The sequence below is a fragment of the Nelusetta ayraudi genome, unplaced genomic scaffold, assembly GCF_046127955.1.
Source record: "Nelusetta ayraudi isolate G7.1 ecotype Tasmania unplaced genomic scaffold, CSIRO-AGI_Nayr_v1 ptg000027l, whole genome shotgun sequence".
Classification (NCBI taxonomy): domain Eukaryota; kingdom Metazoa; phylum Chordata; class Actinopteri; order Tetraodontiformes; family Monacanthidae; genus Nelusetta; species Nelusetta ayraudi.
This window is the reverse complement of record NW_027466077.1, coordinates 4376536-4402613: the sequence shown is the minus strand read 5'-3', so window position 1 is coordinate 4402613 and position 26078 is coordinate 4376536. Positions and strand designations below refer to the sequence as shown.

General features: G+C 45.2%; 2 protein-coding genes across 2 annotated transcripts in view; both read right to left on the bottom strand.

The window, feature by feature from the left end:
* Window positions 1-32: 32 nt before the first annotated feature.
* ucn3l (urocortin 3, like) lies at window positions 33-697 on the bottom strand. The gene has a single exon (XM_076029884.1). It carries the CDS (start codon window positions 673-675, stop codon window positions 100-102), a length of 576 nt encoding a protein of 191 aa, XP_075885999.1. The 5' UTR covers window positions 676-697; the 3' UTR covers window positions 33-99.
* A 3477-nt stretch (window positions 698-4174) lies between these two features.
* col7a1l (collagen type VII alpha 1-like) overlaps window positions 4175-26078 on the bottom strand; it is a 43561-nt gene continuing 21657 nt past the window's right edge. Inside the window, exons 37-105 of the mRNA XM_076030198.1 lie at window positions 25991-26062; window positions 25843-25902; window positions 25610-25645; window positions 25473-25517; window positions 25257-25292; window positions 25099-25143; window positions 24504-24575; window positions 24393-24425; window positions 24179-24250; window positions 24012-24071; window positions 23878-23913; window positions 23678-23758; window positions 23524-23559; window positions 23327-23371; window positions 23103-23174; window positions 22895-22930; window positions 22553-22579; window positions 22381-22419; window positions 22235-22297; window positions 21979-22017; window positions 21836-21889; window positions 21592-21635; window positions 21391-21445; window positions 21271-21315; window positions 21157-21192; window positions 21053-21079; window positions 20672-20743; window positions 20434-20496; window positions 20295-20312; window positions 20176-20211; window positions 20055-20090; window positions 19918-19953; window positions 19676-19813; window positions 19458-19556; window positions 18819-19028; window positions 18559-18666; window positions 18027-18071; window positions 16998-17075; window positions 16595-16651; window positions 16445-16489; window positions 16307-16360; window positions 15241-15294; window positions 14597-15028; window positions 14476-14511; window positions 13508-13534; window positions 13347-13406; window positions 12853-12978; window positions 12653-12724; window positions 12509-12544; window positions 12341-12400; window positions 12194-12238; window positions 12035-12070; window positions 11402-11437; window positions 11223-11279; window positions 11083-11154; window positions 10921-10992; window positions 10287-10322; window positions 10131-10211; window positions 9989-10042; window positions 9825-9878; window positions 9654-9716; window positions 9521-9583; window positions 9328-9444; window positions 8676-8750; window positions 8505-8558; window positions 7877-7925; window positions 6992-7204; window positions 5610-5681; window positions 4175-4670 (exon numbers count right to left, since the gene is read on the bottom strand). Of these exons, the coding sequence (XP_075886313.1) occupies window positions 4453-4670; window positions 5610-5681; window positions 6992-7204; window positions 7877-7925; window positions 8505-8558; window positions 8676-8750; window positions 9328-9444; window positions 9521-9583; window positions 9654-9716; window positions 9825-9878; window positions 9989-10042; window positions 10131-10211; window positions 10287-10322; window positions 10921-10992; window positions 11083-11154; window positions 11223-11279; window positions 11402-11437; window positions 12035-12070; window positions 12194-12238; window positions 12341-12400; window positions 12509-12544; window positions 12653-12724; window positions 12853-12978; window positions 13347-13406; window positions 13508-13534; window positions 14476-14511; window positions 14597-15028; window positions 15241-15294; window positions 16307-16360; window positions 16445-16489; window positions 16595-16651; window positions 16998-17075; window positions 18027-18071; window positions 18559-18666; window positions 18819-19028; window positions 19458-19556; window positions 19676-19813; window positions 19918-19953; window positions 20055-20090; window positions 20176-20211; window positions 20295-20312; window positions 20434-20496; window positions 20672-20743; window positions 21053-21079; window positions 21157-21192; window positions 21271-21315; window positions 21391-21445; window positions 21592-21635; window positions 21836-21889; window positions 21979-22017; window positions 22235-22297; window positions 22381-22419; window positions 22553-22579; window positions 22895-22930; window positions 23103-23174; window positions 23327-23371; window positions 23524-23559; window positions 23678-23758; window positions 23878-23913; window positions 24012-24071; window positions 24179-24250; window positions 24393-24425; window positions 24504-24575; window positions 25099-25143; window positions 25257-25292; window positions 25473-25517; window positions 25610-25645; window positions 25843-25902; window positions 25991-26062 (4731 nt within the window). The 3' untranslated portion in view covers window positions 4175-4452. The remainder of the gene's footprint in view (window positions 4671-5609; window positions 5682-6991; window positions 7205-7876; window positions 7926-8504; window positions 8559-8675; window positions 8751-9327; window positions 9445-9520; window positions 9584-9653; window positions 9717-9824; window positions 9879-9988; window positions 10043-10130; window positions 10212-10286; window positions 10323-10920; window positions 10993-11082; window positions 11155-11222; window positions 11280-11401; window positions 11438-12034; window positions 12071-12193; window positions 12239-12340; window positions 12401-12508; window positions 12545-12652; window positions 12725-12852; window positions 12979-13346; window positions 13407-13507; window positions 13535-14475; window positions 14512-14596; window positions 15029-15240; window positions 15295-16306; window positions 16361-16444; window positions 16490-16594; window positions 16652-16997; window positions 17076-18026; window positions 18072-18558; window positions 18667-18818; window positions 19029-19457; window positions 19557-19675; window positions 19814-19917; window positions 19954-20054; window positions 20091-20175; window positions 20212-20294; window positions 20313-20433; window positions 20497-20671; window positions 20744-21052; window positions 21080-21156; window positions 21193-21270; window positions 21316-21390; window positions 21446-21591; window positions 21636-21835; window positions 21890-21978; window positions 22018-22234; window positions 22298-22380; window positions 22420-22552; window positions 22580-22894; window positions 22931-23102; window positions 23175-23326; window positions 23372-23523; window positions 23560-23677; window positions 23759-23877; window positions 23914-24011; window positions 24072-24178; window positions 24251-24392; window positions 24426-24503; window positions 24576-25098; window positions 25144-25256; window positions 25293-25472; window positions 25518-25609; window positions 25646-25842; window positions 25903-25990; window positions 26063-26078) is intronic.

Sequence of the window (26078 nt, the reverse complement as noted above, 5' to 3'; positions counted from 1 at the left end):
CGAACAAAAACAACATCCAATGAAAAACTGAAGAGGCCAACACTGGTCATGGCTGTCAGTTGGTAAAGTGACTGTTTGCCAAGTCGTCCGGCAACGTGTTCACTTCCTGCGCCCAACGTGAGCCAACAGACGCGCGTTCTCAGCCGCTTTGGCGCGCAGGTGTTTGGCTTTGGCCACGTCGAACAACACATTCATGATGTTGGTCGGGACGTCCAGGGATAGGGTCAGCCTGCTCCTGCGGTCCCCCTTGCTGCTGCTGCTGTTGCGGAGCATCTGCCCCCTGAGCTTGGTCCGGCTCATGAAGCGGTAGCTCGCCGGACTTGAAGTCCTTTTTTCCCGGCTGGACTCCGCAGAGGAGGACGAGGAGGTGGATGAAGAGGAGGGGAAAGTGGAGAGATACTCAGCAGACTGCAGGAGAGGCGCCCAGCCGTCCACGGGGGTGTAACCGGGGTCGTTGTTGTCGCTACGGACACCCAGCGCCAGCTGGTCGTCGCACAGCAGGTGGGAACCGGACTGGGAGAGGCGCAGGCACAGGCTGCAGGTCGGCGTGCACAGGACCGCCAGCAGCAGCAGGGTCTTCAGCATGGCGAGTCCTCTGCTACCAACACAGGCGAAAGAACGGTGGAGAAACGTCCACAGCTGTGGTGGTGTGGACCCCCCCCCCCTTGCCAACATTTTTAAGGAAATTGTTTTGTTTTTTTTTGTTTTTTTTCAATTATTATTATTATTATTATTATTATTTGTCGTGCTGCATGATTAAGAAAGTAAGTGCAATCTTTGATTCTTCAGACCTCAAACGCGATTGACTTTCTGAAACCAAAAGTATATATATATATTTTTTACTCTCCCATCAAACAGGATTTGGGCTGTATATACAGTACAGTATATATATTTTTATTTACAAATTGTTTTATGGGGGAAAATATATATACATCTTTGGATAATATCGCTCTAAAGTCAGTAGCTTCATACAATTTGGCTAAAAAAAAAAGTAAATAAAAAGTAAATCTTTGCATGACTTACCCGCTTATGCTTTACAATAAACAAACAAACAAACAAACAAAATTCTCGGGCGCGTCTTCCTGCAAAAAAACCTCAAACGAGCAGAAATCTTCGTGGCCAATTATTGTTATTGTTTTGGCCAGAAAAAAAAAAAAAAAATCCCACTGAATTTTTTTTTTGTTGTTGAAAAAATTGGACCCGCGCGGAGGTCAGCAGCGTGCACTGTCTGACCAGCAGAGTGTCTCGCTCGTCCATTTCCACCTGCTTTTGATTTCGCAGGAACCACCGAGCTGCAGCGCTACGCCAGCAGTGACGTCACCCAACTCACACTTCGGTATGGCTGCGGGGTTTCCTATTGGTCGTGATGCGGTGATGTCGAGGTACATAAACGAATTAATAAAACAAAATGCATGTGGCCTCCTTTTTGGGGGTGCGCACGATTCACACACACACACACACACACACACACACACACACACACACACACACACACACAAACAATTGTTAATGTGTGTGTCCTTTTTTTATGCAACTGCAAAAGAACACACCCTCCCCAAGCTCGCTATGAGAAGTCACTACACATGCGTTTTGTGCATAGTGACACGTAAAACATTCTAAAATTCCCACGAGAGCCAAAGGATATGACAAACTCAGTACTCACAACACAAAACGATGACAACTACATGTTATAGTTAATATATAGTAATATATCGTTATATATAGTTAATCATTGTCCTGTTTATGAGAGGTATCAAGGATTTGAACAAAATCTCTTATCTCTTATGTCTTTGTAATGTTTAAGCATTCCAAAAGTATAAACCCTGCGGCACACAACATTCCGCCTCTTTCAGACAATGAAAAGATTTTTTTGTCTTTCAGCACCATGGACAACTCCCACCAAGCAACCTGCAGTGCTTCATCCCAGTCGTTTTCTTTTTTTCTTAGCTCAGTTCAAGCATGAAGTGGAAAAAGTGGACAACAACAACAGCTATTAACAACAGTCCGGCCCCTTCTTCACATGGCTCTGAGCCAAGTAACAAGAGCAGCAGTTCCCATGGCCCCCAACTGAAGCATTTGTGTAAGATTTAGTCGAAACTAATGGCAAAACAATCATGCTGTGCACAGTCTTAATGTTAAAGCTTGGATCCTCATTTTGGACTACAGCATGTACATGTTGGTGGGACATGGTCACCTCTTTACAAGTGGACCCACTCTTTATATGCACTTATGAATCCTAGCAAAGGAAACACAACAGCTCCATTTATTTTTTCTGTCTTTGATCAAACTCCTTATCTAAGTAAACCCTGTTCCCTGATAGATTTATTAACTTTCACATCCCTTATTCCATGTCCCTTTCAATGTAATGCACTGGACACAAAAGAAAGTTATTTACTTGAATATGATTGAATGACGAAGGCACTCATGACTCACTCTTCTTCAGAAGAAACACTGGCACTTTGATGGCATCAAATATATGTGAAAATATTGATTCATCTGCATTACTGAGTCACTGAATTTACAGCTGAACAAACGTCAGACAAGTGTTTTAACTTGTTGACTTTAACAGTTACTATTGTCTGATCTGTGCTCATTGGGACTACGTCTATTTTTTTTTTTCAAGCCTGTTCAAACTCATTGAGACAGCCGTCCAGCTGCCGAGACAATTAGATTGAAGTCTTTCCGCTTTCCTGAACTTTCATTCTGATATGAAATTGGGAGAATACAGCGTCTTAATTAAACCATGTCGGGTGTAAAATCCGGGCACACACACACACACACACACACACACACACACACACACACACACACACACACACACACACACACACACACACACACACACACACACAAGCCACAGGAGTTACTCGTGGTAACGAACAAAAAAACATGTCACCGCCGAAGGAGGGGAGTGGACGAAGTGACAGGAGGTGTTAGGGTCATGTTCTAACGAGCAACTTCACGGTGTCCTCACAGCTGGACTCATCGCATGTGTGTCTTTGACACGCTGCCCTTCCACTAGGACTACTCTCTGAGTCAATCCGACATTAAAATACAAAAAAATACACAACCAATAACATAAATGTGGAAAAAAAATAAGTCATAGAAAGTGATTTGTTAAAAAAAAGAAAAGAAAAAAAAAAAGCCTCAAACTCCATTTGCATCTTTGTCACATCTCAGGGACACGCGCACAGACACATGAAGGTGTGACGGTGCCAAAGTGCAGCCTTTCCCATAAGCCCCACCGTAGCGTTTAGTTCCCTGTGAAATAATGATCGCATTCACTATAAAAAGAAGTGATATTATTTCGAGCATTAGCAAAACGTACTTTGAAGTGCCGAACGCCTTGATCAGCGGATGCTGGCGGGAGGCGTGGTACAGCCTGTCACTGTCGCCGCCGCCGGCTTCGCACGTGGGCGTCCGTTGCAGCGCCGAAATCGTGACTAATGGGAACGAAAAAGCCTCTGTTGGCTCGTCGCTGACGGACTCATCCGTCACTTCGGAGGTGAGCGGAGATGCGGTTCATTGTGAGCGGAGCGGGCCGGTAAAGGATCTCCGCTGTGGCGTGACGGAAAGATCTGGCAGCGGTTGACTTTTGGCTCATCGCTCCCATGCGAGTCCTCTTCTAACCCGAGACCACCTCCTTCACTTCTGCAGTTTGGAAAAACACAAAGTTGTCGTTTTTCTATATAGATTTTAAAGGAAGCCCCCATCATTTCAGAGTCACTTTGCGAATCCAGGCTCCATGTTTGTACTTGAACACACATTGTTCTAGAAGTCAGCCCTGTGTGATGTCACAAACGGCACTGATACTTTCCGGTCGTGTCGCGTTGGGTGCATCATTTTGCGACAAACGCCAACTTGTGGACGCCCACGCAGGAATCCCCCCCCCCCCCAGTTACTGCTGCTCCGGCTCGGATGGAGAGCCCTCCAAAACACTCCCTGCGTGAGCTCCCTGGACTGGGCTTTCATCTGGCCCCCAGCACTGACCCCCGACCCTCCCCCCTTCCCCTAACACCACCACCATGCCCACCTTCCCCCTCCCCCGCTGAGGGAGCATATGTAGCGGAGTGGAGGCGGCAGCAGGAAGTCAGCCGCCAGCCTCGTCTTTTTTTCACGCGGCACAGCGTGCAGGAGGCACGAGAGGTGACGTGGGGGAAGGGAGGACGGACGAACATGAGTTTATTTTTTTTCTTTTGGGGGGGGTACACTCAAAAGCATTTTGAACAATCTGCATTTTGTCCACTACACAAATGAAAGAATGTATTAAAAAATGTATAAATAAATCTGATATTTTACACAACTATTTACAAAAAAATTTCCTCCAGTCAATGCCTTAATGAGTTCATTACATATATGTAGGCTGTCTATGAAAAGGTGCAAGAAAATAAAATGTCCCAATACATGATCTAGAAAAGATTCCTTTTCTCCTTTTTCCTCTACATTGTCGACTCATCTGCGGTGGGGATGCTCCTCCGCGTGGCTCCCCTGGGTGGCGCCACACCAGCTTTGACACTCATGCCTGGAGAGGAAGCGGTTGCCGTTGCCGCCGCAGCCGCCGTAAACGAAGGGCCGACACTCCCCGGAGCGAAGGTGGAAGTACCACAGCAGGACGTACTCGCTGCAGGCGCCCTCCGACATCGGCTCCAGGCAGCGCTCCGCGGACCAACCTGCAGCAAGAAAAAGTCCATCCATCCATTTTCAATAGCCGCTTTTTCCTGAGCTGCCAAGCCTCTCCCAGCTGTCATAGGGCAAAGGCAGGGTGACACCCTGGACAAGTAGCCCCTTCATCACGGGCCACATTGATACGAATAACCATTCGCAATCACACACACACCCACGGTCAATTTAGTTCCCAATTCACCTCGCATGCATTTTTTTTGGAGTGTAGGAGGAACCCGGAGAACCCGGAGAGAACCCACGCTGACACAGGGAGAACATGCAAACTCCACACAGTAAGGTACCAGGCCCAGAATGAATCGAACCCACAAGCATCTTGCTGAGAGTGAGGCGAAAGACAACAACAGTGGCAGAAAGGAGCTCAGTGATTCCAACTGTAATTTCATGTTTTAAAAGGAAGACGAGCTCACAACTTAAAGCGACCAGCAGCAACAGTATCTTCCATACAAGTTCATCTTTGACTTCCTTTTCAGAAGGTATGTGCTAAAAGGCCCAGGGTTTCAATCTGGTATCACTATTGTGCATTAGTATTTAGGACAAAGTTTCTCTATTTTAAACGAGGTGACATTGATTTCATTTCATTTCAAAGCTGACCTGCACCTTTTTTCTTTTTTTTTTAACAGCAATGCGAAGATGGGTCATCAGACATTGTTGCTCTTATATTAAAGACATTGTTTGTTTATTCTGTCATTTTAAACAACGTGTGAGATCTCGGACTCACGGATTACTTTAAGCGTCTTATCATTCTTTCCCACCTTGTGCTGTTAACCATGTCTATGAGTCAATTTCAAACAGTCTATGAGTCACTGCTCATAGATTATGAAAGCATGAAAAGGAAGAGAGAGACAAAGTGAGAGAAAACTTGGAGGGAGAACAAAAAAGAAGAAGAAGGAGAAGGGGAAGAAAAGTCGGACGCCTTGGCTGCTCACCAGAACTGTTTGTTCCAAGCACTCTTCTTTTATTCCTCTGTCCTCGTTCTGCAGTCCCTTCATCAAGAGAATCTGCAGGAAGAACAATACAAGTGAGGAATTTCCAGTCATTTTGCATCAACTCGTCTCGGGAACGTCTTGAACGCTGATTTCTTTTTAAATTTTAATGCCGCAAATGCTGTAAAAAGGGCTGAAATATCAGTAGAAAATATCACAGATTTTCACCAGGGAATTACACAATCACATTGCTCATATTCTGCTGATGAGAAGCACATCTCTGACTGCAAAAGAAGGCAGAAAGCACAGTTTGTTTTCTGGAGTCAGCGGATCTGTTTTTATTTTCATCTTTCAAATCAGGCTCTAATCACATCATTGACGATGACAAACTCCTGGTTGACAAAATTCTCAGTCTGCTGGGAAGCTTCATTTTAATCATAAACTGAATGTCCCCCAACAAGCAAAGTGACGAGCTACACAATAAAAATGTTGTCCAGACTGCACTAATACCACGCATCTATCTATAAATTAAAGATGAAACCTTCCCATCTAAGTGTCTGTTTTTGACAGAGAGCCAAAGGCAGAACAATTCAAGCGCTGCCTAATTATTATGTATACAGATTTTGCACCATCGAAAAATGAAATTCCCTTCGCCACTATTGTTTAACTACGCTGTTTCTTCAGCCCATCAATAAAGTCAGCAGACATGAGAAGGGAAGATTATGAGAATTATACTAAATTGTAGCTGCCGCCCAGACATTTTGAAAGGTCCCACATTATGAGAAGTGTCAAAAGGCTCATCTTTTTCACTTCTTTTGCTCGCCATAATGCACAGTTCTAGAAATCAGCCTGTCGTGATGTCACAAAGGGCCAGCGATTCCTCTCCCGGGTTCTCCTCCATCCGGGGCCACCTTCTCTCTGTTACTCATTCCAAAGAAACGGAAGGTCCGACAAAGCAACAGATTTAGCAGGTTAAACCCCAGCGTTTTTTGTGGAGAGGCTGTAAACACAGGGCTAAATGTGCCAAGGTTAAATTCCAAGCTGTGCGCGCATGTTCTGTTCATCCTCTCGCAATAATAATCTGAGCATCGCCGCCTTTTTGCAAGGCCACTTATGGATAAACGGCGCTGACACTGACACTGACGCTGCCGCTTTGATTTGTTTCCTGGTTCACCTGAAGCTGAAGGCTCAAAAATAAATTGGGCTGTGGAAAGTTCTTCCCGCCTGAGGGCTAAGGTCGCTAATGAGCTTCATGACATATTGTGTTGTCTCAGAACGGCGTGACCTTTTGTTCGGGGTTCTGGCTGATTATTACAGTGCCAGTGTCAAGAGAAAACCAGGAGGTGAAGCCTTTTTCCAGAAGCTCGACTCCTGCTGATCATTACCAGTGCTGTTGGCCAGGGTGCCGTTCCCAGCAAGGATCGCCGGAGCGCGGCTGCCGACGTCTTCCTCATCGTTTTCCTCATCTTCTTCCCGCTCCTGAACCACGCTCTCGCTGCGGTTGGACGTGGGAACAAAGTCCGACCCCTTCTCCTTCTCAGTCTGTGAGATCACTTCATCCGGGTCCACAGAGTTCACCACGAACTTGTAATCCAGCGCTGGTGAAACGCACACAACCGCAAACGAATTGCAATTTCAGATTTTCTTTGGGTTGATTTGGTGAATTATTTAGTAAAGTCACAGTAAAATCTGAGAACGTGTTGATTAGAAGACTTTTTTGGTTAATACTGATAAACTCAGCTTTTAAAAAAATGTAAACTTGAAACTGTGGCTGTACAATGGAAAATGTAGAAAAATGTAAATTTCCACCGTCTGATTACAGAAAAAAAATAAATAAATCAAAAACTCGAGACTGAGAGTTAAAAGCATTTGTGAAGAAACTTCTGTCGTCTCATTCTGCGCATTTTTTCTGTTCTCACTGTTGCCACCATGTCCATGTGAGTGCACATCCAAGTGCTTTATGGACAAACGATGTCCTTCGTGTGCATTAAAGACCGTCTCGGCTGCCCCACTTTCGCGACGCTCCCGTGATTGTGAATGGCCTTGGCGTTTGGCGGCTCCGTGGTGCGTGTTCCTCTGAGAGAACACAACAGATGGCACGGCACACGCGGGTGCCGTGCCGCGGCCACGGGGGCCGTGCACAGACACGCACGCTCGCAGGACGTGGCTTGATAAAAAACAGGCATGCCGTCTATTGACGAAACAAAACGCTCGCGGACAGTTCAAATAAGGTCAAAAAATGCAAACGCCATTAAAACTTAATGTCTTACCGCACTTTTGCGCCACCTCCAGGGAGACGATGTCCTTCACTTCTTCTTCCTGGAAACACAAAGCGTTTTTTTTTTTGTATCATTTCAAAGTCACTTTGCCAAATCCAAGCTCCATGCTTGTATTTGGACACACTGTCCCAGAGATCAGCCCTTTGTGATGTCACACAAGGCACTGCTACTTTTGCCGGTAACAGCCCAGCCAGTCGTTGGCTCCTCTCACCCAACGTGGTTTTTGTACGCTTCCAAACATGGGGAAAGCCCAACACAGCATCAGTTTTAGCAGGAAGCCAGGATTTATTTTTAGAGGAGGCATATTTAGCCCTCAAACAGAGGGCTAAATATGCTTGTCGCTGGATTTTCTGAGGTCTAATTTCTTTCCATCTTACAAGGCAGCTCCATTGGTGTCCATCTTGAAATATAAAGGCCTGAAACTGGATGAAAATGGTGCATGTAAAAGCCCAGCCTTTAAGATTTAGCAGCGTCAATAGGGAGAAGACACTGCAAACAACCACAGACCACCTAGTTCATGTCCACTTGGCTCTGATGAGGAAAATTATGCTGCTTTTCAGGTGATCTTTTATATATATATATTTTTATATAATTTAGAGTGCATACTAGTAAAACTTACTGAGAGTCCCGGTTCCCCTTTCTCTCCCTTGCCTCCTTCAAAACCCAGCCACCCCTGCAACAACAAAAAAGGCACAAGATTGTTTCAATGGTGACCAGCTGATGCTTCACAGAACCAGACGGGCCTGCAGTGCTCAGAGAGGGTGGATGCACAGAGAAGAGCCGCTCTCACACTCTCCCCTCGGAGCCCGGCAGTCCCAGGTTCCCCCTTCTGGCACTTGGATCGCCCCTTTCGGCCCTTTTCGCCCTGTTTGGCCAAAAATAGTGGGGGAGAAAAAAAAAGAAAAACACCATTGGCAGTTTTGCGAGTTTATTTGAAACCTCTGCGCTCATCACGATATGTAATCAGCGATGAAGACAGAATGAGGCACATCTCGTTAGTGCTGAGGCTCCAGCCGGCTGCTAATTATGGCTGAAAGGAGCTAATTGACTAAGATATCACTTGAAAGCTGCAGACAGAAATAGAGCTGAAACAGAGTGTGTACGCGTGCATGTGCCTGTTTGGATAAAATAACTTTTACTCTTCCATAATTTTTTTTTTAAAACTTCAGTGCGTCACATTAGCGTCAAAATCATTTATCAACTGTTGAGCTGGGAAAATCTCATCATACACAAAAACATTTGTAGGGACTACCGATGTAAACTAGCCCTCAGCTAACTAAGGTATATTCACTTTTGCAAGAAAATGTCGATTAATATACTTCTCCCTTTTTTAAAATAAAGAAATTGAAATTGAAATGTATCTATTTTTTCACTTTAGAATGTGGAAACAGAAATTAATTCAGTTCACTTCCAGCACACAGTAGAAACAGGAAACACTTCACCTTGGGTCCCGTGTTCCCACGCAGTCCCAGGGGTCCTGGAGCTCCCTTCAACCCAAACATCCCGACATTCCCTGCCGAGCCCTTGAATCCCGGGAATCCTGGGAAACCCGCCGTGCCCTGCACCATGTGGAAAGAGGAAATCAGGAGCAGCAGTAGTAACACACTCTGCTTCTTCAGTCGTCAGAGGACCTACCTTATCTCCTTTCATCCCATGGGCACCGTCGACACCGTTGGTGCCTCCTTGTCCTCTATCGCCCTGTTTGTGTTAAAAACTGTCAGTTTGACGAAGGGAAAGAGAAACGTGTGCACATTTTGGCTTATCTTACCTTTTGTCCTGCGACTCCATGCAATCCAGGGATGCCAGGACTGCCTGGGAGACCCGCATCCCCCTGTAGGCCAAATCCAGGAAGTGATTACAAACCCATTCTGAGGGAATTCCAACAAATTGTATCGTAGGTCTTCTTTGACTCCCTTTCTGCTAACTTCTGTCTACCAACCTTTTCTCCGTGCGAGCCTGGACTCCCGGTGCGTCCAGGAAACCCTCTGAAACCCTGTGAGACGACCCCGGAAACACAGAGTGCAGAGAATCCAACAAGCATCAGGTGAGTTTATAACAAACAGCGAAGGGGGGAAACGTTTGACAAGCTGCCGGCTTCCCTACCTTCTCTCCCTTTGCCCCCTTATCTCCTGCTGAACCCCGTTCTCCTGCATCGCCCTGAAAATAAGCACAAAATAGCAAGAGCTCGCCAACAATTCAAAACAATTTGACCTTGACTGACCTTATCCAGTGAGGCCACGAGTACCTGACTGCCCCTCTGACCCTGCAGCCCCTTGAAGCCTTTGTCCCCTTTGGCCCCGTCCACTCCGTGCTTCCCGCTGTCACCCTGAAATCACATCGGGCTCGTCACGTCTTTTCCGCTCGACCCGCCTGAACGTGCATCTCTGCAGCTCATCTGTACCTTCTCTCCGTGCAGCCCAGGCTCCCCCGGCTCCCCCTGCAGGCCAGGAGGATGCTGTTCATTTCAGTTCAGCTCATTTTCAGTTTATTTTACAAATCAATTAAAATATTCAATCAAAGTACATTTGTAAAACTGGGACTCCCCAGAAGCTATCTACAGCTTATGAACAGGGGCCCAGACGCCACACAACAACCAGAAATCACAAATCAATTCCCCAGTTCCACCCAATCCAACCTAGACTAACTAAAACTTCCTCAGATTCCTCAGACACAAAGATACTCACACAGGCACAAACACATCAGATACTGCTGCATGAAAATACATACAGGGATGCACACATACACTCAAGACAGAAGTTCATCATTTTAAATCCTCAACTGTTATCATTAGTTTTAGAATAAGACATTCAATAACAATTCTTGCTTTTTAAAGATAGAGAGAGATGCCGACTCTTTTATAGGGCTGTCAATCTCATATCAGATTTTTGGACTTTTACATGTTACAACAAAACTAGTACATTTCAGTTTCCTTTTCTTTCCCTTTAAAAGTTGTTTCCCCCTTGTGTTGTGTTCATGAGAGGGAAAAGAAACTGGCCACAGCATCGCCGTGCAAATGGCTGAAGCTATAAACTCACCTTCTGGCCGACTGGCCCCCGTGCTCCAAAACGGCCCAGCGTGCCTTTAGAGCCCGCGTCACCCTTCAGTCCCTTAGGAAGTTATGTTGTTCATATCAGTGACATGCAAAGTTGAAAAGGAACTAGGTAGAGAGGTAAGGACGTAGACGTAAGATTGGCTACCTTGAACCCGGGAGGACCGTCCTCACCCTTCTCTCCTTTATCTCCATCAAACCCGGGCAGCCCGCGTTCACCCTGAAGAAAAAACCCTGTCAACTTCGTCTTGATGTTAATATACGATTACGGCTTTGCGAGAATCTCACCGCATCTCCCTTGGAGCCCTTATAGCCCTGGGGTCCCTGGATTTGGAGCGTGCTCCCCTGTGAAAGACAGAGTCGGCCCGCTTGTGATGTTTGGGTTATTTTTTATGCGCCATTAATTTTTTCTATGTTTTGTGCTTTTTTTGTATCAGGACAGGTGTACTTGAGGATTGGCGGCGTACCCTTTCTCCCCTGAGTCCGGGTAGACCTCGATCACCCTGCACAGAGGTACATACGTCACATGTGGAGCCTGATTGAAAGTGGCCGGAGAACATTGTTTTCCAAGACACACACAACTACTTAACCGCTGTGCTTATCATGTACGGCACGAGCCACACACAATAAAGACCGCCCGACGGAAAAGTGACTTCATGACGTCGTCGACACCTCGACATAAATGGAATTGTTCTATTGTGGAGAACCAAGCAGGCGGCAAATGCCAGCGACGCCCCCTTCAGACCTGGCACCCTGCTGTTGACGCACGCGCTGATTCATATGTAAATAAAGGTGAAGGTGATGCACTGACGGGAGGGAATGAGGAAGTGACGACAGCGGAAAGCTGCCAAAGAAAAGACATGGCACTAACTCAGCTTCTTGCTAACAAAACATCACAACATCAGTATCACCATATACTTTTTGTGATAACACTCCCTTTAACTGCAATTAGGATGAAGACACTGGACCCGAAGGACCTTTTTTTCTAGTGTAATCCAACTGTAAAACAACATTTGCAGAACATTAAAATTAAAACTGATTTTTTTTTTTTTTATAACTTGAATGGCGTCAGGTGAATAGTTTCTTAAGCAACCAGTTACCTTTGCTCCTTTTGATCCACTTAAGCCTTTTGGACCCTGAAAAGAACGAGAAAGGAGATCATTTTGGAGAATCCGTCCAGAATCTCCATATTTGGTGTCTTTTTAGAGAAACGTTACTAAAAAGATTTCTAAAAGCAGCAGCAGCAGATATCAACTCACCAGTTGCCCAGGAACTCCTTTGACACCCAGAGTTCCTCTTTCACCCTGAGAGGAGAAGCTATGTCATTAGTCTCCAGCTCTGCCAGGCGGAATAACGGCATTGAAACACAAACAAACCTCAGCTGGACTGAGAGATGGAGATTTCACCTTTTTGCCTGGAAAACCAGGAAAACCGTGAGCTCCAAGTTCTCCAGGACCGCTGTCACCCTAGGAGTCAGAAGACAGATAGATGTATTTGTAATATATAAATGATATATTATAACTCTATCTTAAGTCAGTGATAACTTAATATAACGTTACAATCTTTTTTTTTACCTTTTCTCCTTTTACTCCAGACAAACCGAGAGAACCCTTTGTTGGAAATGCAGCGGTGGGGAATTATGAAATCAAGTCATTCACAGTCGGCTGCTCATCTAAAAACCACTGAAATGAAAATAAATGACCAACACAAGGACTTACAGGAAGTCCAGGAGCTCCTCGTGGACCAGGTGGTCCTGGTGATCCGTTCTTCCCCCGCTTGCTCCGCTCACCCTGGAAAGAGAGGTGAAGTGGATCGGACTCTTCCCACAGGGTCACACCTTGTCACCCGGCCGCCCGGCCTCCCTTTAAACTTGAGGGACAAGATACTGACGCCACTGAGAAGCACGGATGAGACGCACCTCTCTGCCCGGCTCCCCTCGGTCTCCCGGCGAACCCCTCAGTCCTTGAGACCCCTGGATGCCTGCGCTGCCACGGATCCCCTGGATCCCCTGAGCACCCGGAGGCCCCGGTGCACCCGGCTCACCCTGGAGCCACATGAGGATGCGGGGAGACGTGCCAGCAAAGTTAAAGGCCACACAGACTCCCAACACGCAATTAACACATCTCATCTATCGGCGCTGAATAATTGCTTCCAACTGAGGCCTTTTGTTCCCCTCATCTGTTTGTCTGCTCACACACACACACGCACACACGCAAGTGTGTTTTCTTTTAAATGGATGGAGGGTGACTCACCGTGACAATTAAAAAAAACAGTGCAATGGGAACAAAGTCAATCAGAGTGAACGTAATGAGGGAAAAAAAAAATGCAGGGGCCAATTAATTTGGAGGAGGCGCTGGATGTGAGCGCTCAGCTTTAGCTTCTTTTTATTCCTTTCGGATGATGAAGTGTTACCTTCTGTCCAGGAGTTCCAGCCTGACCCTCAGGGCCCCTGTGGCCGACGCCTGGCTCCCCCTGTCAACGCCAAAGAATTGTCAGATTGAACCATTTGAAACTGAAACATAATAAATACATGGATGCCTGCTTGACGAACGGTTTTAATAAATTTTTTTTACCTTCTGGCCATTTTCGCCAATTTCTCCCTGGGGGGGGAGAAAAAAACAAACAAAGAGGAAATGGCACAAAGAGAGTTAAAGGATACATGTGACAGATAGTACTTTGCCGCAGCACGTTCACTGGCCTGGCCAGGTGCCAAATAAATAAACAAACAAAAGTTTTAAAAAGGGGAATTATTGATGCCTGCTTTAATCTGCTGTCCTCGCACTCGCACAGGAAGTGGAGTAGCAGCGGCATCAAAGGCCTGTTGCTGACGGCTGGACGTTGAGAGACAGGTGGAGAGGGAAGTTCTCTGATGTCACCTGCTGATGTGCAGGTAGCAGCTAGCGTGAGGGCGCTTGTAGGTCCCGCCCTCTCATCTCAGCGGTGCTGCACAGCGATGGGATGACTGAGGTGACCACTGAATTTTAACTGAGGAAGCGTCCGCATGAATGGCTGGACGATGCGTTGTTTCATTTTTGCTTGATGCTTTTCTATTTTTTCCCCATGTAGAAGGTTAACGTTGCACGCTAGCCACACTACAAGTCAAAAGGTTGGACACACCTTCTCATGCAATTTTCTTTTTTATCTTTACAGCTTATGGAATGATGCAGCAAAGAAAAACAGGTTAAATAACTCTACATGTGCTTTTTATGATAGGTGGCTATTTTCAAGAATTTCAATATAAAACATGTTTGAGTTATTTGACACTTTTATTGTTTCCTTCATTATTCCATGTGTGTTCATACATAGTTTTGATGCCTTCAGTGAGAAATAGGCTGTGTCCAAACTTTTGACTGGTAGTGAAGAGAACAAAGGTTTCCAATCTGAGATTCTGATAAACCTTCTGAAAACATCTAGGATAACACATTTATAGTGAGCACCTCCATAGCCAATTATTACTGTGTCAACATGCAAAGATCTTTGAAACAGATGCTACGAAAGTCTGTAGCTCTTCATTGAGGAAGATGAGGAAACGTGTGTGCACCTTTATTCCGGGCTCTCCTCGCTCCCCCGGTTGACCCTGCCAGGGGAGAAGGCAGAACGGATCGTTTCTATTGTGCTTCATGTTTCTGTTGGTGAGACCAACTCGTGACGAGCGACGGTACCTTCAGGTAGAAATGTGGAGGGTAAGGGTACGACGCCCTGCGCTCCTCCTCCTCCTCCTCCTCCTCCCCGTGGCCGCCCAGTCTTCCTCTTTCCATCTCCATCCTCCTCCTCTCCCACTCCTCTCTCTGCCTTTGCCTCTCCTCCTCCTCCCTTTCCCTGCTCCTCTCCTCCTCCTCCCCCCTTTCCCTCTCGTCGTCCTCCTCTGCCTCCAATTCGTCGTTACCACTCCTCTCGTCCTCCTCCTCCTCGTAGGTGGAGTCAAGGCCAGCGTCTGGCTCCTCCACCTCCTCCCACCCCTCCGTTCCATCGACTCCTCCATCGTCTTCCTCCCAGTATTTCTGATTGTCAGCGTCAGTGTCGGGTTCTCTCTGCTTCCTTTGCCGCCTCTTGTTCATTGCATGCGTTCGGTCTGGATTTTTTCGGCTCTTCCTCTAGAAAAACAAATTTCAATTCAGAAAACAGGGATTGCGTGAACCGTGCGTTACCCACTGCTAATGTAACCCTGAGCACCAGCGGAATGCAGCAAAAAAGAAAAAAAAATGTTGAATATTTATTAATAATAAATAAATATAAAGGGACTTTGTTTCTTTTTGGATGTTTTCCTTTTAAGAAAAAGTCCTAGATTACAAAAAGTCCAACTCACCGTGGAATCAGGCCAGCGGGGGCTTTTCCTCACTCTGACATGGATGTGGGCAACCTGTCGAGCCCCAACCAAAGCTTTACATGAGCAAATTTTTATTTATTTTTTTTGCAAAAAAACATTAGAAAGAAATCCATAGACTCGATGAAAGGGGTTATTATTATTATTTTTTTTAATAATTCTTACTGCAGGACACAGAAAGGTTGAACATGATCAATGAACAGTGAAAGAACAGAGAAAACTTCACCAGTGCAAAACAAAAAGGATATAGCTCGCAACCAAACCAAATCAACAACCATCAAAATATTTTGATATGAATCAATAAATAAACTTTCAACACAAGTCAAAATGGTGTTTGAGCATTTTTGCCTGAATAAATAAGCAGAAAGTTGTGGGCAGGAAACATCCTCACAGTGCCAGAATTTTTTTTTCATTCCTCTCTGAAGCCATAATTTGGAGACATTGATCAGGCGTCGCTGACAGTTTGGCTGAGTGACATCACGGAAGAGGTCGCTCCTGGTTGGGCGGGTCGGTTCAGGGCCTTTTCACAGTATATTCAACACTCCCCCACTGGTGCGTGCTTGTGTGTGTGTGTGTGTGTGTTTGTGTGCTTTCATAGGAACGCTTAACACGCAACAGTCAGTCTGTTGGCATTTAAGAGGCGTCCTGTTCAAAAAGAAGATGAGACAGAGAAAGATATTATGAGTAACTCTCTGGAATTGTCTCTCTGCCAGCTGCTGCTGGATGCCAATTTGCTCATTTGCATTCAAAGAAGCTTTGGAGACACCATGCAGAGGGCATGCTGCTTAAAATACACTCTCATTATATCCTTCCATAGCCACTGCATCTCATGGCATGCACCCTTTTTTCATTTTTTTGGGTTCTGCACTGATGAACTTCTCAGAGGAGGCTGAATGATGCAAAGTTCTCACACGCTGTGTGTCATGGAGGGAAAAGCCAAGGCGGTGTTTCAGTCCAAGCACGTGCAAGAGCTTTTAAAGGCATGCGAGAAAGAGAAAATCCAACACCGTGTGAGATGAGAATTAATATTGTTAGCGTTAAGCCTGACCTTGTCTGGCTCCTCCACTGTGGCAGCAGTGGGAGGCAGCTGCGGCACTTCATCCTGGTCAGAAATGCAAAAAACAAAGCAGATTTGAGTCAGAAAACTTCAATGAACCGGCAGAGGAAAACTTGCTGCTTCTGATACCTTGTGCGTGGGTTGAGACAGCGGCTCTGCTTTTTCCATGTCCACCTGGAAGGAGGACCACCGACAAGTATGTTACTCATATCAACTTGTGTAATATGCTGATAAAACGAAAAACGATAAAGTAAAACAAAAAAGTGCCTTTTGTTTTACTTGGCTGTTGTATCCACTCTCCAGGGAGGCTGCGGGGCCACTGGGAGAAAGTTCCTCCTGTTTGTGGGATAAAATGGAGGTAAATGAATTAATAATTCCCACCACGACTCCCACATGCACAGCAGCAGATAATTTGCGGAGCAGATAGAGTAGGCCGGGATGACAAAATAAATTAATTTTGAAGAATGAATTCAGGTGGTGGGCGTGTCATTAATCAGCTCTCTGCAGTGTTTAGCGTGCGAGTGGAAAAAAAACACAAGCGGTGTAATTATGAGTTTGACAGGTCTGCTAATGGGAAGACTCCCACGACACGACCATTGCAAGTGTGCAGCACTAGTGAAGTCTCCCACAGTTAACCCACTAGACACTTGCTTCTTCTTCTTCTGCTGCTGCTGTTGCCCACCTCGAGCCCGAGTTCTTCAAACTCCTCTTCCTCCGCCTCATTGTCGTTGACGTCACGCCGCTCTGCTCCGCCGCTCGTCTTCACGAGAAGGAGAGACAGCAGTGATTACGGGGAGACATTGCCGCGCGTCACACTGTGCCTCTGGCGTCAGTGGCCGGGTGACAAACAACGCTGAGCGACTACAAAGCAACCCAATAATTAAATTTAAAAAAAACAAACAAAACAAACAAAGGAAAAGCGTTCACACTTGCTATGGACACGACGACAGGCGCACAGCCAAGAGATGAGCGCATGCTGGTAGTGCAGTTTATATGTTGCAAAGTGATTGTTTATTTCTTACTAACTGATATAAATATATGCACTACCAGTCTAAAATTTGGACACATTCTTCTGATTTAATGGTTTTTTCTTTCATTTTCATGACTGTTCACATTGAAAATTTTCACTCAAGGCATCAAAACTATGAATGTACACATATGGAATCTGTATTAACCAGAAAAGTGTGAAATAACTCAAACAAGTTTTATATTTTAGATGATCTAGAATAGCCACCCTTCATATAAAATATATAGATCATAACATATTGAGGTATTTCGCATTATTTTCTTTTGCCGCATTAATCCACATATCTTGGTCATATATTTGATGTCTTCAGTGTGAATCTACAGTGTAGAAAGCAGTCAAGATAAAGAAGAAACAGGTGTGTCCAAAGTTTTGACTGGTAGTGTATACATACATACATACATACATACATACATACATACATACATACGTATATATATATATACATGTATATATAAATACCGTTAGAGAAGCACAATGTTTTGCAAGAGCAGGATCCCAGTTTTCAGCCATGCAGAGTGGGATGAATGTCTTTTTGTGCAGTTGGACTCGTGAGTATTGTATTCCAAAGTCACATACATCTGCATTGCAGTGTAACTCACTGACTAGCGCAGTACAAGTATGCAGCTTTTGCAACACTTTAATTGGAGTGTTTCAGGGTAGCACGACCTCTTCAAAGACATTTACCAGGCGCTGTCTCTGCCTCTTTAGCCGTCCTTTATTTCCTTTGCCCTGGTTAGGAAGTTAAGAGTCGGAGAGAGAGAAAAAAAAACAAGAAGAGGTTTCTCATGCTTCAAATGTGGAACTGCAAATACTAACACAAACAATAAGACATTCCACCACAAGATACTAAAGAAACACAAATGATTAGTTCACTGATGTTTTTCGGAAAAGGGTAAAGTATGTTAAAGGTTCTACCCCATGTGTCCAGAAACACAGCGGCAGTTTTGCATGTTTCATCAAGTTAAGAAAATAAATCTCTTACATTTTTTGCCATTCATTTTTAATCTGATAATAAAAAAGATGATAACCGGAACACTGATGCCACTAAATATTTGTTGTTGTTATGACGTCAAACATGCAAAACTTGTACCCTTGTTGAAAAAAAAAAATACACAAGTTAATGACGACAAATTCACCTGTTATAAATGTAACTGAAGGAGGTTATTATGGTGGTTCTATTATGTTAATAAAACAGATGAGGCCGGACCCCCGTTACCTTCCCGCGCTCCTTGTTCTTTTTCTTCTGCCCTGAGCTCTTCTTCAAAGAGTCTTCCTGGTTGAGGATGACAGGCTCCACTGGGGCTTCAGGCAACTCTGAAACCATCTGACACACACACACACACACAGACAGAGCGGTGTAACAAACCCGGGCCAGAATTTATGGGCACCTGCCAGTACTTGGTGGCACCTGCCGGTCAGCAGTGGCACCTGCCAGTAACTGATGTCTTTCAGATGTGGCCTCTGCCGACTGCTCACCTCGCGGCTCGCAGTGTTATCGTCAAAGGTCGAATTGACGGCACTTGAGTTGATTTTTCGGACGCTGAGAGCACGGTCGCCGCTCCCGGCCGCCACCTCTTTCCCTTTGGATCCTGTCACACCGGTGTCGGTCCTCAGTGGATGCTGCTCTCCGCCGTGCGTGCCGACAGTGTGGGGAGCCGGAGCCTCGCCTGTTTGACTCGGTGGACCCTTCGCAAGAGAGGAAAAGAGTTGGTGAGGAACTGGGAGAGACTGAGAGCAGGGACCCGAGTCTGTGTCACATGGACAAAATTAAATCTCAGGTTGTTAAAAAGGGCAAAAATGTCTCACTTTAAACTCTAACAAATCAAACAATAGAAGCAACTTTCCTCTGTTGATTTAACTTCCGCTTTCGCTGCAAGTGTCACTGGACTTTAACACAACCCAAGAGTGACGACACAATTACAGATAGGTCTTCCGCCAACCTCTGTCACGGTCACTTTGTCAAATTAACGTGTCAGATTCCGGCATTCACATCAGCAGGGTGAGCGCGACTGATTTGTCTCGACAGATTTAATAATCTCACGTCTGGCGTCAGAAAAGGGAAATTAGATTAATAAGGCCAAGGAACAAATGACATTGTTGTTTACGATAGCCTACCGTCGACAGAGGCAAGCGTCCACGTGCACGAGCAGCCTCCCCTGGAGAGTCGAGCTCTGACTGTAGCTGCTGCTTGCTGACGTCAGACTTCACCGTTTCCTGTTCAAACACATAGGAAAAGCACAAGAAACCGGAATTCACTTTTATGAGACAGAGGCCTGGTGGGGAGGACCAAAATGAGACCAACAGGTCGCTGGTGCTTTTGCGCTCTTGCGTACAGTGTGCTCAGCGACACCGTCGAGGGCTCCTGCGTCATCCTTGGCTTTGGCGGCTGTGGCGGCGGCGCTGAGCACCTGAAGCAGCTCCTCGACGCCCCCCTGCAGCAGCCTGTCAATCAGGGCCTTCAGCAACGGCAGCTGAGGGGGAGTGAAAAAGAAAAAAAAACTATAAAGTTTCAACGGTGACAGCTGTTGTTCTCTCGTCCTCAAAACGTAACGCAAGTGTCTGGCTGAGAGCTCACCTTCATGCCGTAGGCTTCAAACATCATCTCAATGTCCTGAGGGAGGAAAAAAAACAAAAAAAAAACAAACAAACTACAGCATAAGCCTCCCAGGAACGTCTCCCCACGAAGAGGAGATTAGCACGGCTCTCGCTCACCTTCATCTCGATGGATTTCCCCGCTCCGGCGTCGCCCTACAGCAACATCGAGACAACGCATTAAAGATGATCTGACTTTCACAACACAAGCAAGTTTTAAGGCAAAACTCTAGAGAGCTACCTTCTCTCCTCTCGGCCCCATTTCTCCTTTATCGCCCTGAATGAAAGGCACGCTGAGCTGTATCGCAATTGTCGAATACCAGAATCAAACTATGAACGGTGAACGTCGTTGTATTTTACCTTTAATCCCGGCGCACCCTGAACACAAAAACATACCAGGAAGAGAAAAAAATCTCAGAAAACTTAAGCGGCTCGCAATATTGTTGAACTTCTCAGTGGCTGGAATAACATCCAGCTGTGTGTTCAGTGAGTGACTCACAGTTGCTCCCGGGGGTCCCATCGGAACTGGAAACGCCTCCCGCATATCGTTGACGCTGGCACCCTGGCAACAGATCAGCGGATCAATCTGTCAGATACTCAACTCATTGAAAACGCAACCGAAGCAAATGTGCCGATGATGGTTCGTCGAGGTTGAGTGTCAAGAGGTTTCACAGAGGAAATGTGTTATTCTGCCCTAAAGGGTGAGCTTCTAACTTCTTCTTTTTTTTTTTCTTTACCTCTGACATGACCAAAACCTGGCGACCAGGTAAACCTGGAGGTCCTGGTTCTCCTTTGCTGCCATCTTTACCCTGAGAAAATACAAAATAGGGAAGAAAAGGTAAAATCTCAGCCTTCTTCCAAAGTCACATGGAAGAAAAAAAAACAAAAAGAAGAAGCTTTATTAATCCCACATTAGGGAAATTAGCATTTTTACAAAAACAATACAACAGAAAAGAATGGAGATTATATTGATTAAAAATAAATAAATAAATAAAATAAAATGAAATAAAAATATTTATAGACTGTAAGGGAACAAACATTATATTGACAGTTGGATTATTTTAAATTAAGTACACAATCTTGACATATGATATTGACAATGAATGAAAGGTACTTACATTTGCACCTGGATCCCCCTTCTCTCCCTGGAGGAAGCATACAGTTATACATTTGGACTCAAACTCTGAAATAAATAAATGGTTTTGCTGGCGTTTCGAGGAACCTTGACGCCGTCGTCTCCTTTGACTCCCTTTTCTCCCTGTGAAAAGCAAACAGTGTTGAAATATTCTAGACAGCCGGCAAAAAAAGTTTCACCGTTCAGGTCAAAATGTCTCACATCTTTCCCGGACTGGCCTCTCTTCCCGTCAATGCCAGCTCGTCCCTGTGGACATGGACACCATGGAGCGTTTTGAGGTTTTCAGCTGAGTATGAAGCAGCAAAGTCAAGTCACACTTACCGGACTTCCCGGTAAACCAGGAATTCCGGCGATCCCAAGACGCCCGGTGTCTCCCCTCTGCACCCAAAAGACGAAAAAATGAGAAATTCTGCTGTTAGAAATCTTGCATACCCACATGCAGCAGCTGCTTTCCCATAGATTATAAATACCAGCTGGAAATCGTGCCATTGAGTTACGTGAGAAAAGCCAAAAAAACATCACCATGGACTCACCAATCCAGGCTCTCCTCTCTGTCCCTGCTCTCCCTGCAGATGTTGCACAACATCAGCTTATCAACTTCAACTCAATCAACTTTTATTTGTACAGCACTACATCCAAAGGTGTCTCCAAGCACTTTGTAGAATCAGGAGGAAAACAGCTAAATACTAACAATACTAGCAAGCACACACATATTCTTTGTAATTCTAAATTCAAAGTGAGTCCAAAAGTGTGAGGATGTTCGGACCTTGAGTCCAGGATTCCCTGGTAAACCATCGAGTCCGTTCCTTCCCAAACCGTCCTGCAGGGCGGCGCAACAGCAGTGACTTACAACACAAGCAAGTGATGCCGAGGATCATTTATCTCTTTATTTGTCATTATCTATCTTACCTGAGATGGACCCGGTAATCCCGGCTTCCCCTCTGGACCCTGTTGAATGACATTATAGGAAATTATGACTCACAATATTGTGGAAAGCCAGACTTTTAAAGGAACTTGAACTCACGTTTAAAGTTATCACATAGCAGGTACATTTATTTCAGAAACTGACCTTTATTGATGGTATGAAATGATTTTAAAAATGACGGTGTGAAGTGTAAAGCAAAGTGAATGTTTGTGAGTATGTGAGCCAGTTGAGGACACTCACTCTGGGGCCCGGCAGGCCGGTTTCTCCTCTCACTCCAGGCAGGCCAGGCTCTCCATGCTCACCCTGGCAAGAAGTGATGCAAGACATTTACATGCATCAATCAAAATGCAAGGAACAAATACAATAAATCCATGACTTTGAGCTACCTTTATCACTCTGGTCAGGATGTTGTTGTCTCCGACACTCTGGGGTAAAAGAAAAGTCTATTATTATAAATAATGAGCTCTTTGCAAAAGGTTTTTGTTGTCTCCCTCCCCGCTTCATCAACACAACTACACGTCGTTGTCAGACAAACGCGATAAGAAAAGATTTGCTCACTTGCTGTCCCGGAGGTCCAGGTTTCCCCTTTGTGACGCCAGCAGCCACGTCAAAAGAATTGAGGAGCAGAAAGAAAAAAAAAATTAAGCATCTCACACTGGCGCGACACGATTCACGTCAGAGAGAATAAAAATGTTTAAAAAATGTGGCCGCAGTGAGGGGTGGCGCACACAAAAGCCCGGCTTTATTACAGAAGGCACCGATACGGAGATAAGGAAGTCACGGCCGGGCGGGCGGATGAGAAGGTGAGCAGCACGGAAGAATAATCAGGAGCGTCACACAGAAGAAACAAAGGATGTTTTTCATCAAAGGGAGAGAGGACAGAGATGAATGGAAACATACCGGCTCCCCTTTGTCGCCTTTCTCCCCTTCGTTGCCCTTTCACAGGAAATAAAATTTTGCGTTATTGCAAAGTATTGTCACATTTAAACACAACAAATGGTTTCTGTGCAGAGATATGACTTCCACCAAGAATTGGACTATAAATAGAACATTTATTTCTGTCTTATTTCAGATTATCTGTTTTCTTTTACGGGTTTGAGGGACTTACAGCAGAGCCAGGCTTCCCAGAATCCCCTTTGTCCCCTCGGTCTCCTGGTCGCCCTGGTAATCCCAGGGGGCCCTACGAAGATTTTGCAAAAAAATTTCAAGGACATAAAGTCTGGAAATACTGACTCTTTTATGAATGTTTTCCCAAAGGATGAATGTTTCTCATTTCACTGACAGGTGGGGGCATATCAGCGTTTGAAAACCGTTATATAATAAAATAAATACCCTGACTCCTCTGTCGCCAGGCTCTCCGGGTGGGCCATGTTCACCCTTGGGGAAATAAAACAACAAACCCAAAATGAAAGATTAGGACTTAATATTGTCACATCAGCGCTTGGACTTGAAACGACTTGAAACTATTAAATTTAGTGTAAATCACTTCCTAAGTGGCATCCACAAAACCCAACAAATCATGTCTGTACCTTTAGCCCTTGGTTGCCTTGCAGCCCTGGGATTCCCTAAGTAAAGGTCAATATAGAGTATTTTTAGACTAGCAATAAAATGGTAATAAACAGGATGTATAGTAAACTGTTGGGAATCCACTTTCCTTGTAACATCCACTCAGGATTTACTTACATCTTTACCTCTTAATCCTGGTTCTCCAGGATTTCCCAGTAGCCCGAGATTCCCTTTTTCCCCTTTGGAGCCGTCCTGTCCCTGGACAAGCAGGCAAACAAACAATCACCTTGTCATTGTCTTCTTCTTCTTCTTCTTCGTCAGAGATGTAATAATCGGAGCAGCAGTAAATCATCATGGCCACGGTCGCAGCTTCTTACTTTTGGTCCTGGTTTCCCAGACAAGCCGACGTTGCCCTGTCCAACAATAACGCGACAGAACAAACATGACTGTAGGAATCAATGGCTGTCGTGTTTTCCACAACAGTGACACAGTTTGAGGGTTTGAGACTCACCCTCTCGCCATTCTCTCCCTTTGGGCCTTGTTGTCCAGGAATCCCAAACCCTGGGCTGCCCTGGACAGTAAAACGCCTTTATTTTCTTCAATTTAATTGAAGAAGCACCATTTAACAGTAAAATGAATCAACTGAGTGACGACTGCACAGTGTTTCTCTTTATTAACCTTATCTCCTTTGTCTCCCTGTTCGCCCTTCACGCCCTGGGGTCCCGTGAGCCCCACCGGACCCATGTCTCCCTGACAAACACACACACACAAAAAGGCAAAACATACACAAACACACATCATTCTACTCTGCAGCTGACTTTCTATGGGAGTGGTGGACTCTGGAGATCAACGCTCTTCCGTCCAGCGGTGTGTTGAGACGAGGGCTACTCACCCTGGCACCCTTCTTCCCAGTTGGACCAATTATCTGTTTTAAAGAGATGAAAGTTGTATTGTGATAACCGCGGGTCACGGTTTCGCCAAAAATGTGGGAACTGATTCTTACACCCTTGGCCGGATCTCCAGGGGGCCCTGTGGGTCCCTCATCTCCTTTCAACCCCAGTGGCCCCGTCAGCCCCTGGAAAAAGGCGAGGTACAAAAAATAGAAAATAAATCTTGAGATTTTGAAGAGGTGCTGCATCCAAAACCTGATGTGAGAAAACATCCATCATTTTAGAATTTGTTATTCACACCCAGAGGAGTACAAAGAAATTCTTGAGTCGTTTACGTCTTTTGTTTTTGTGCATTTTCTTTTATTACATTCATTACATCTGAGATTTGGCAGCGTAAATGAAAGAATGAAGCACGATTGTTCTGTTTAGGGACACTGGAAAAAGCTTATTGAATATCATGTGACCAGCTTTTGCTGGATTACTTCCTCCGGTCTACCAGAGGGTCTCTTTCCAATCAAAAGTGAATTAGAGAGCGAGAGCAGCAAATGTCATTTGCTCAGGTGAGTAAAGACAGCACAATCATAAGTGTGCTGCTTTCATGCGGGACTGTGGAAGCTGAAAAATACATGATAAAAACATAATAAACGTTTGTTGTTTTTTATTTACACAAACATACATCACATATTAGCGGATGTAATTTCTACTCACTGTTGGCCCTTGTGGTCCCGCTGGTCCCAGATCACCAGGTTCTCCCTGAAGAAAACAAAATCTATTAGATTATCCGTATGAATGAAACCCTTTAGTGTAACGGGATTAAAAACAAACAAAAAATAACATTTTAGAGAGTTTAGGTGGGACACACTCACCTTGTCACCTTGCTCCCCTGTCAGTCCCTTCTTCCCCTGTAATTAAATTGGATAAATAAATATATGTATTAGCCTTCTGAAGTCTCTCATTACAGATTCTGGGTAATTGCGCTTCGTTAGCCAGGCGTCTCATTAGCCGCGGCTGGCAGATAGTTTTAAAATGTGCAGGGCGGCAGCACCGCCGGTTGAAGATGTGGATAATGATGAGGTGCAGACCCGAAGTCCGGCCACTCCTGGGACGCCCTGCAGTCCAACTTCACCCTTGAAACAAAAAATTACCCCGCTATGAGTCAAACAGACTCTGTGGACCTTTAACTCCAGAACATATTGAAATCGGCAGTGAAATGAGTTACCTTCGGGCCAAGTGGTCCCATTGGGCCAATGCTTCCCTGCAAGACAATAAAAAGAAACAATTCGTTCAGATTTTACAGTGAGGCTCAGAGAGCAATATTCCTCCACGCTAATGATCTGCCTGACATTAAAAAAAAATGTACACGGGCCAAATTAACAGTTAAGGGAGCGATGACTTGACAAATGAATATTTCCCTGAGTTTCCAAATCCCACATTTTTCTAATTTTTATGCACCTTTTCTCCAGGCTGTCCTCGAGGTCCTTGAACACCTTGAATGCCAAATCCATCTTCACCCTTTGAAACAGTTGAAAACGATCAGCCCGCTTACTTCCTGATAAATAAAGTGAAAACCTCATATTTGATGGAGGAATCTCACTCGCACCTTCTCCCCTCTCTGACCTGGCAGACCGGGCACTCCATCCAGACCGATGGGTCCAGGCAAACCTGCGATACCCTGCAGCAGTTTGCAG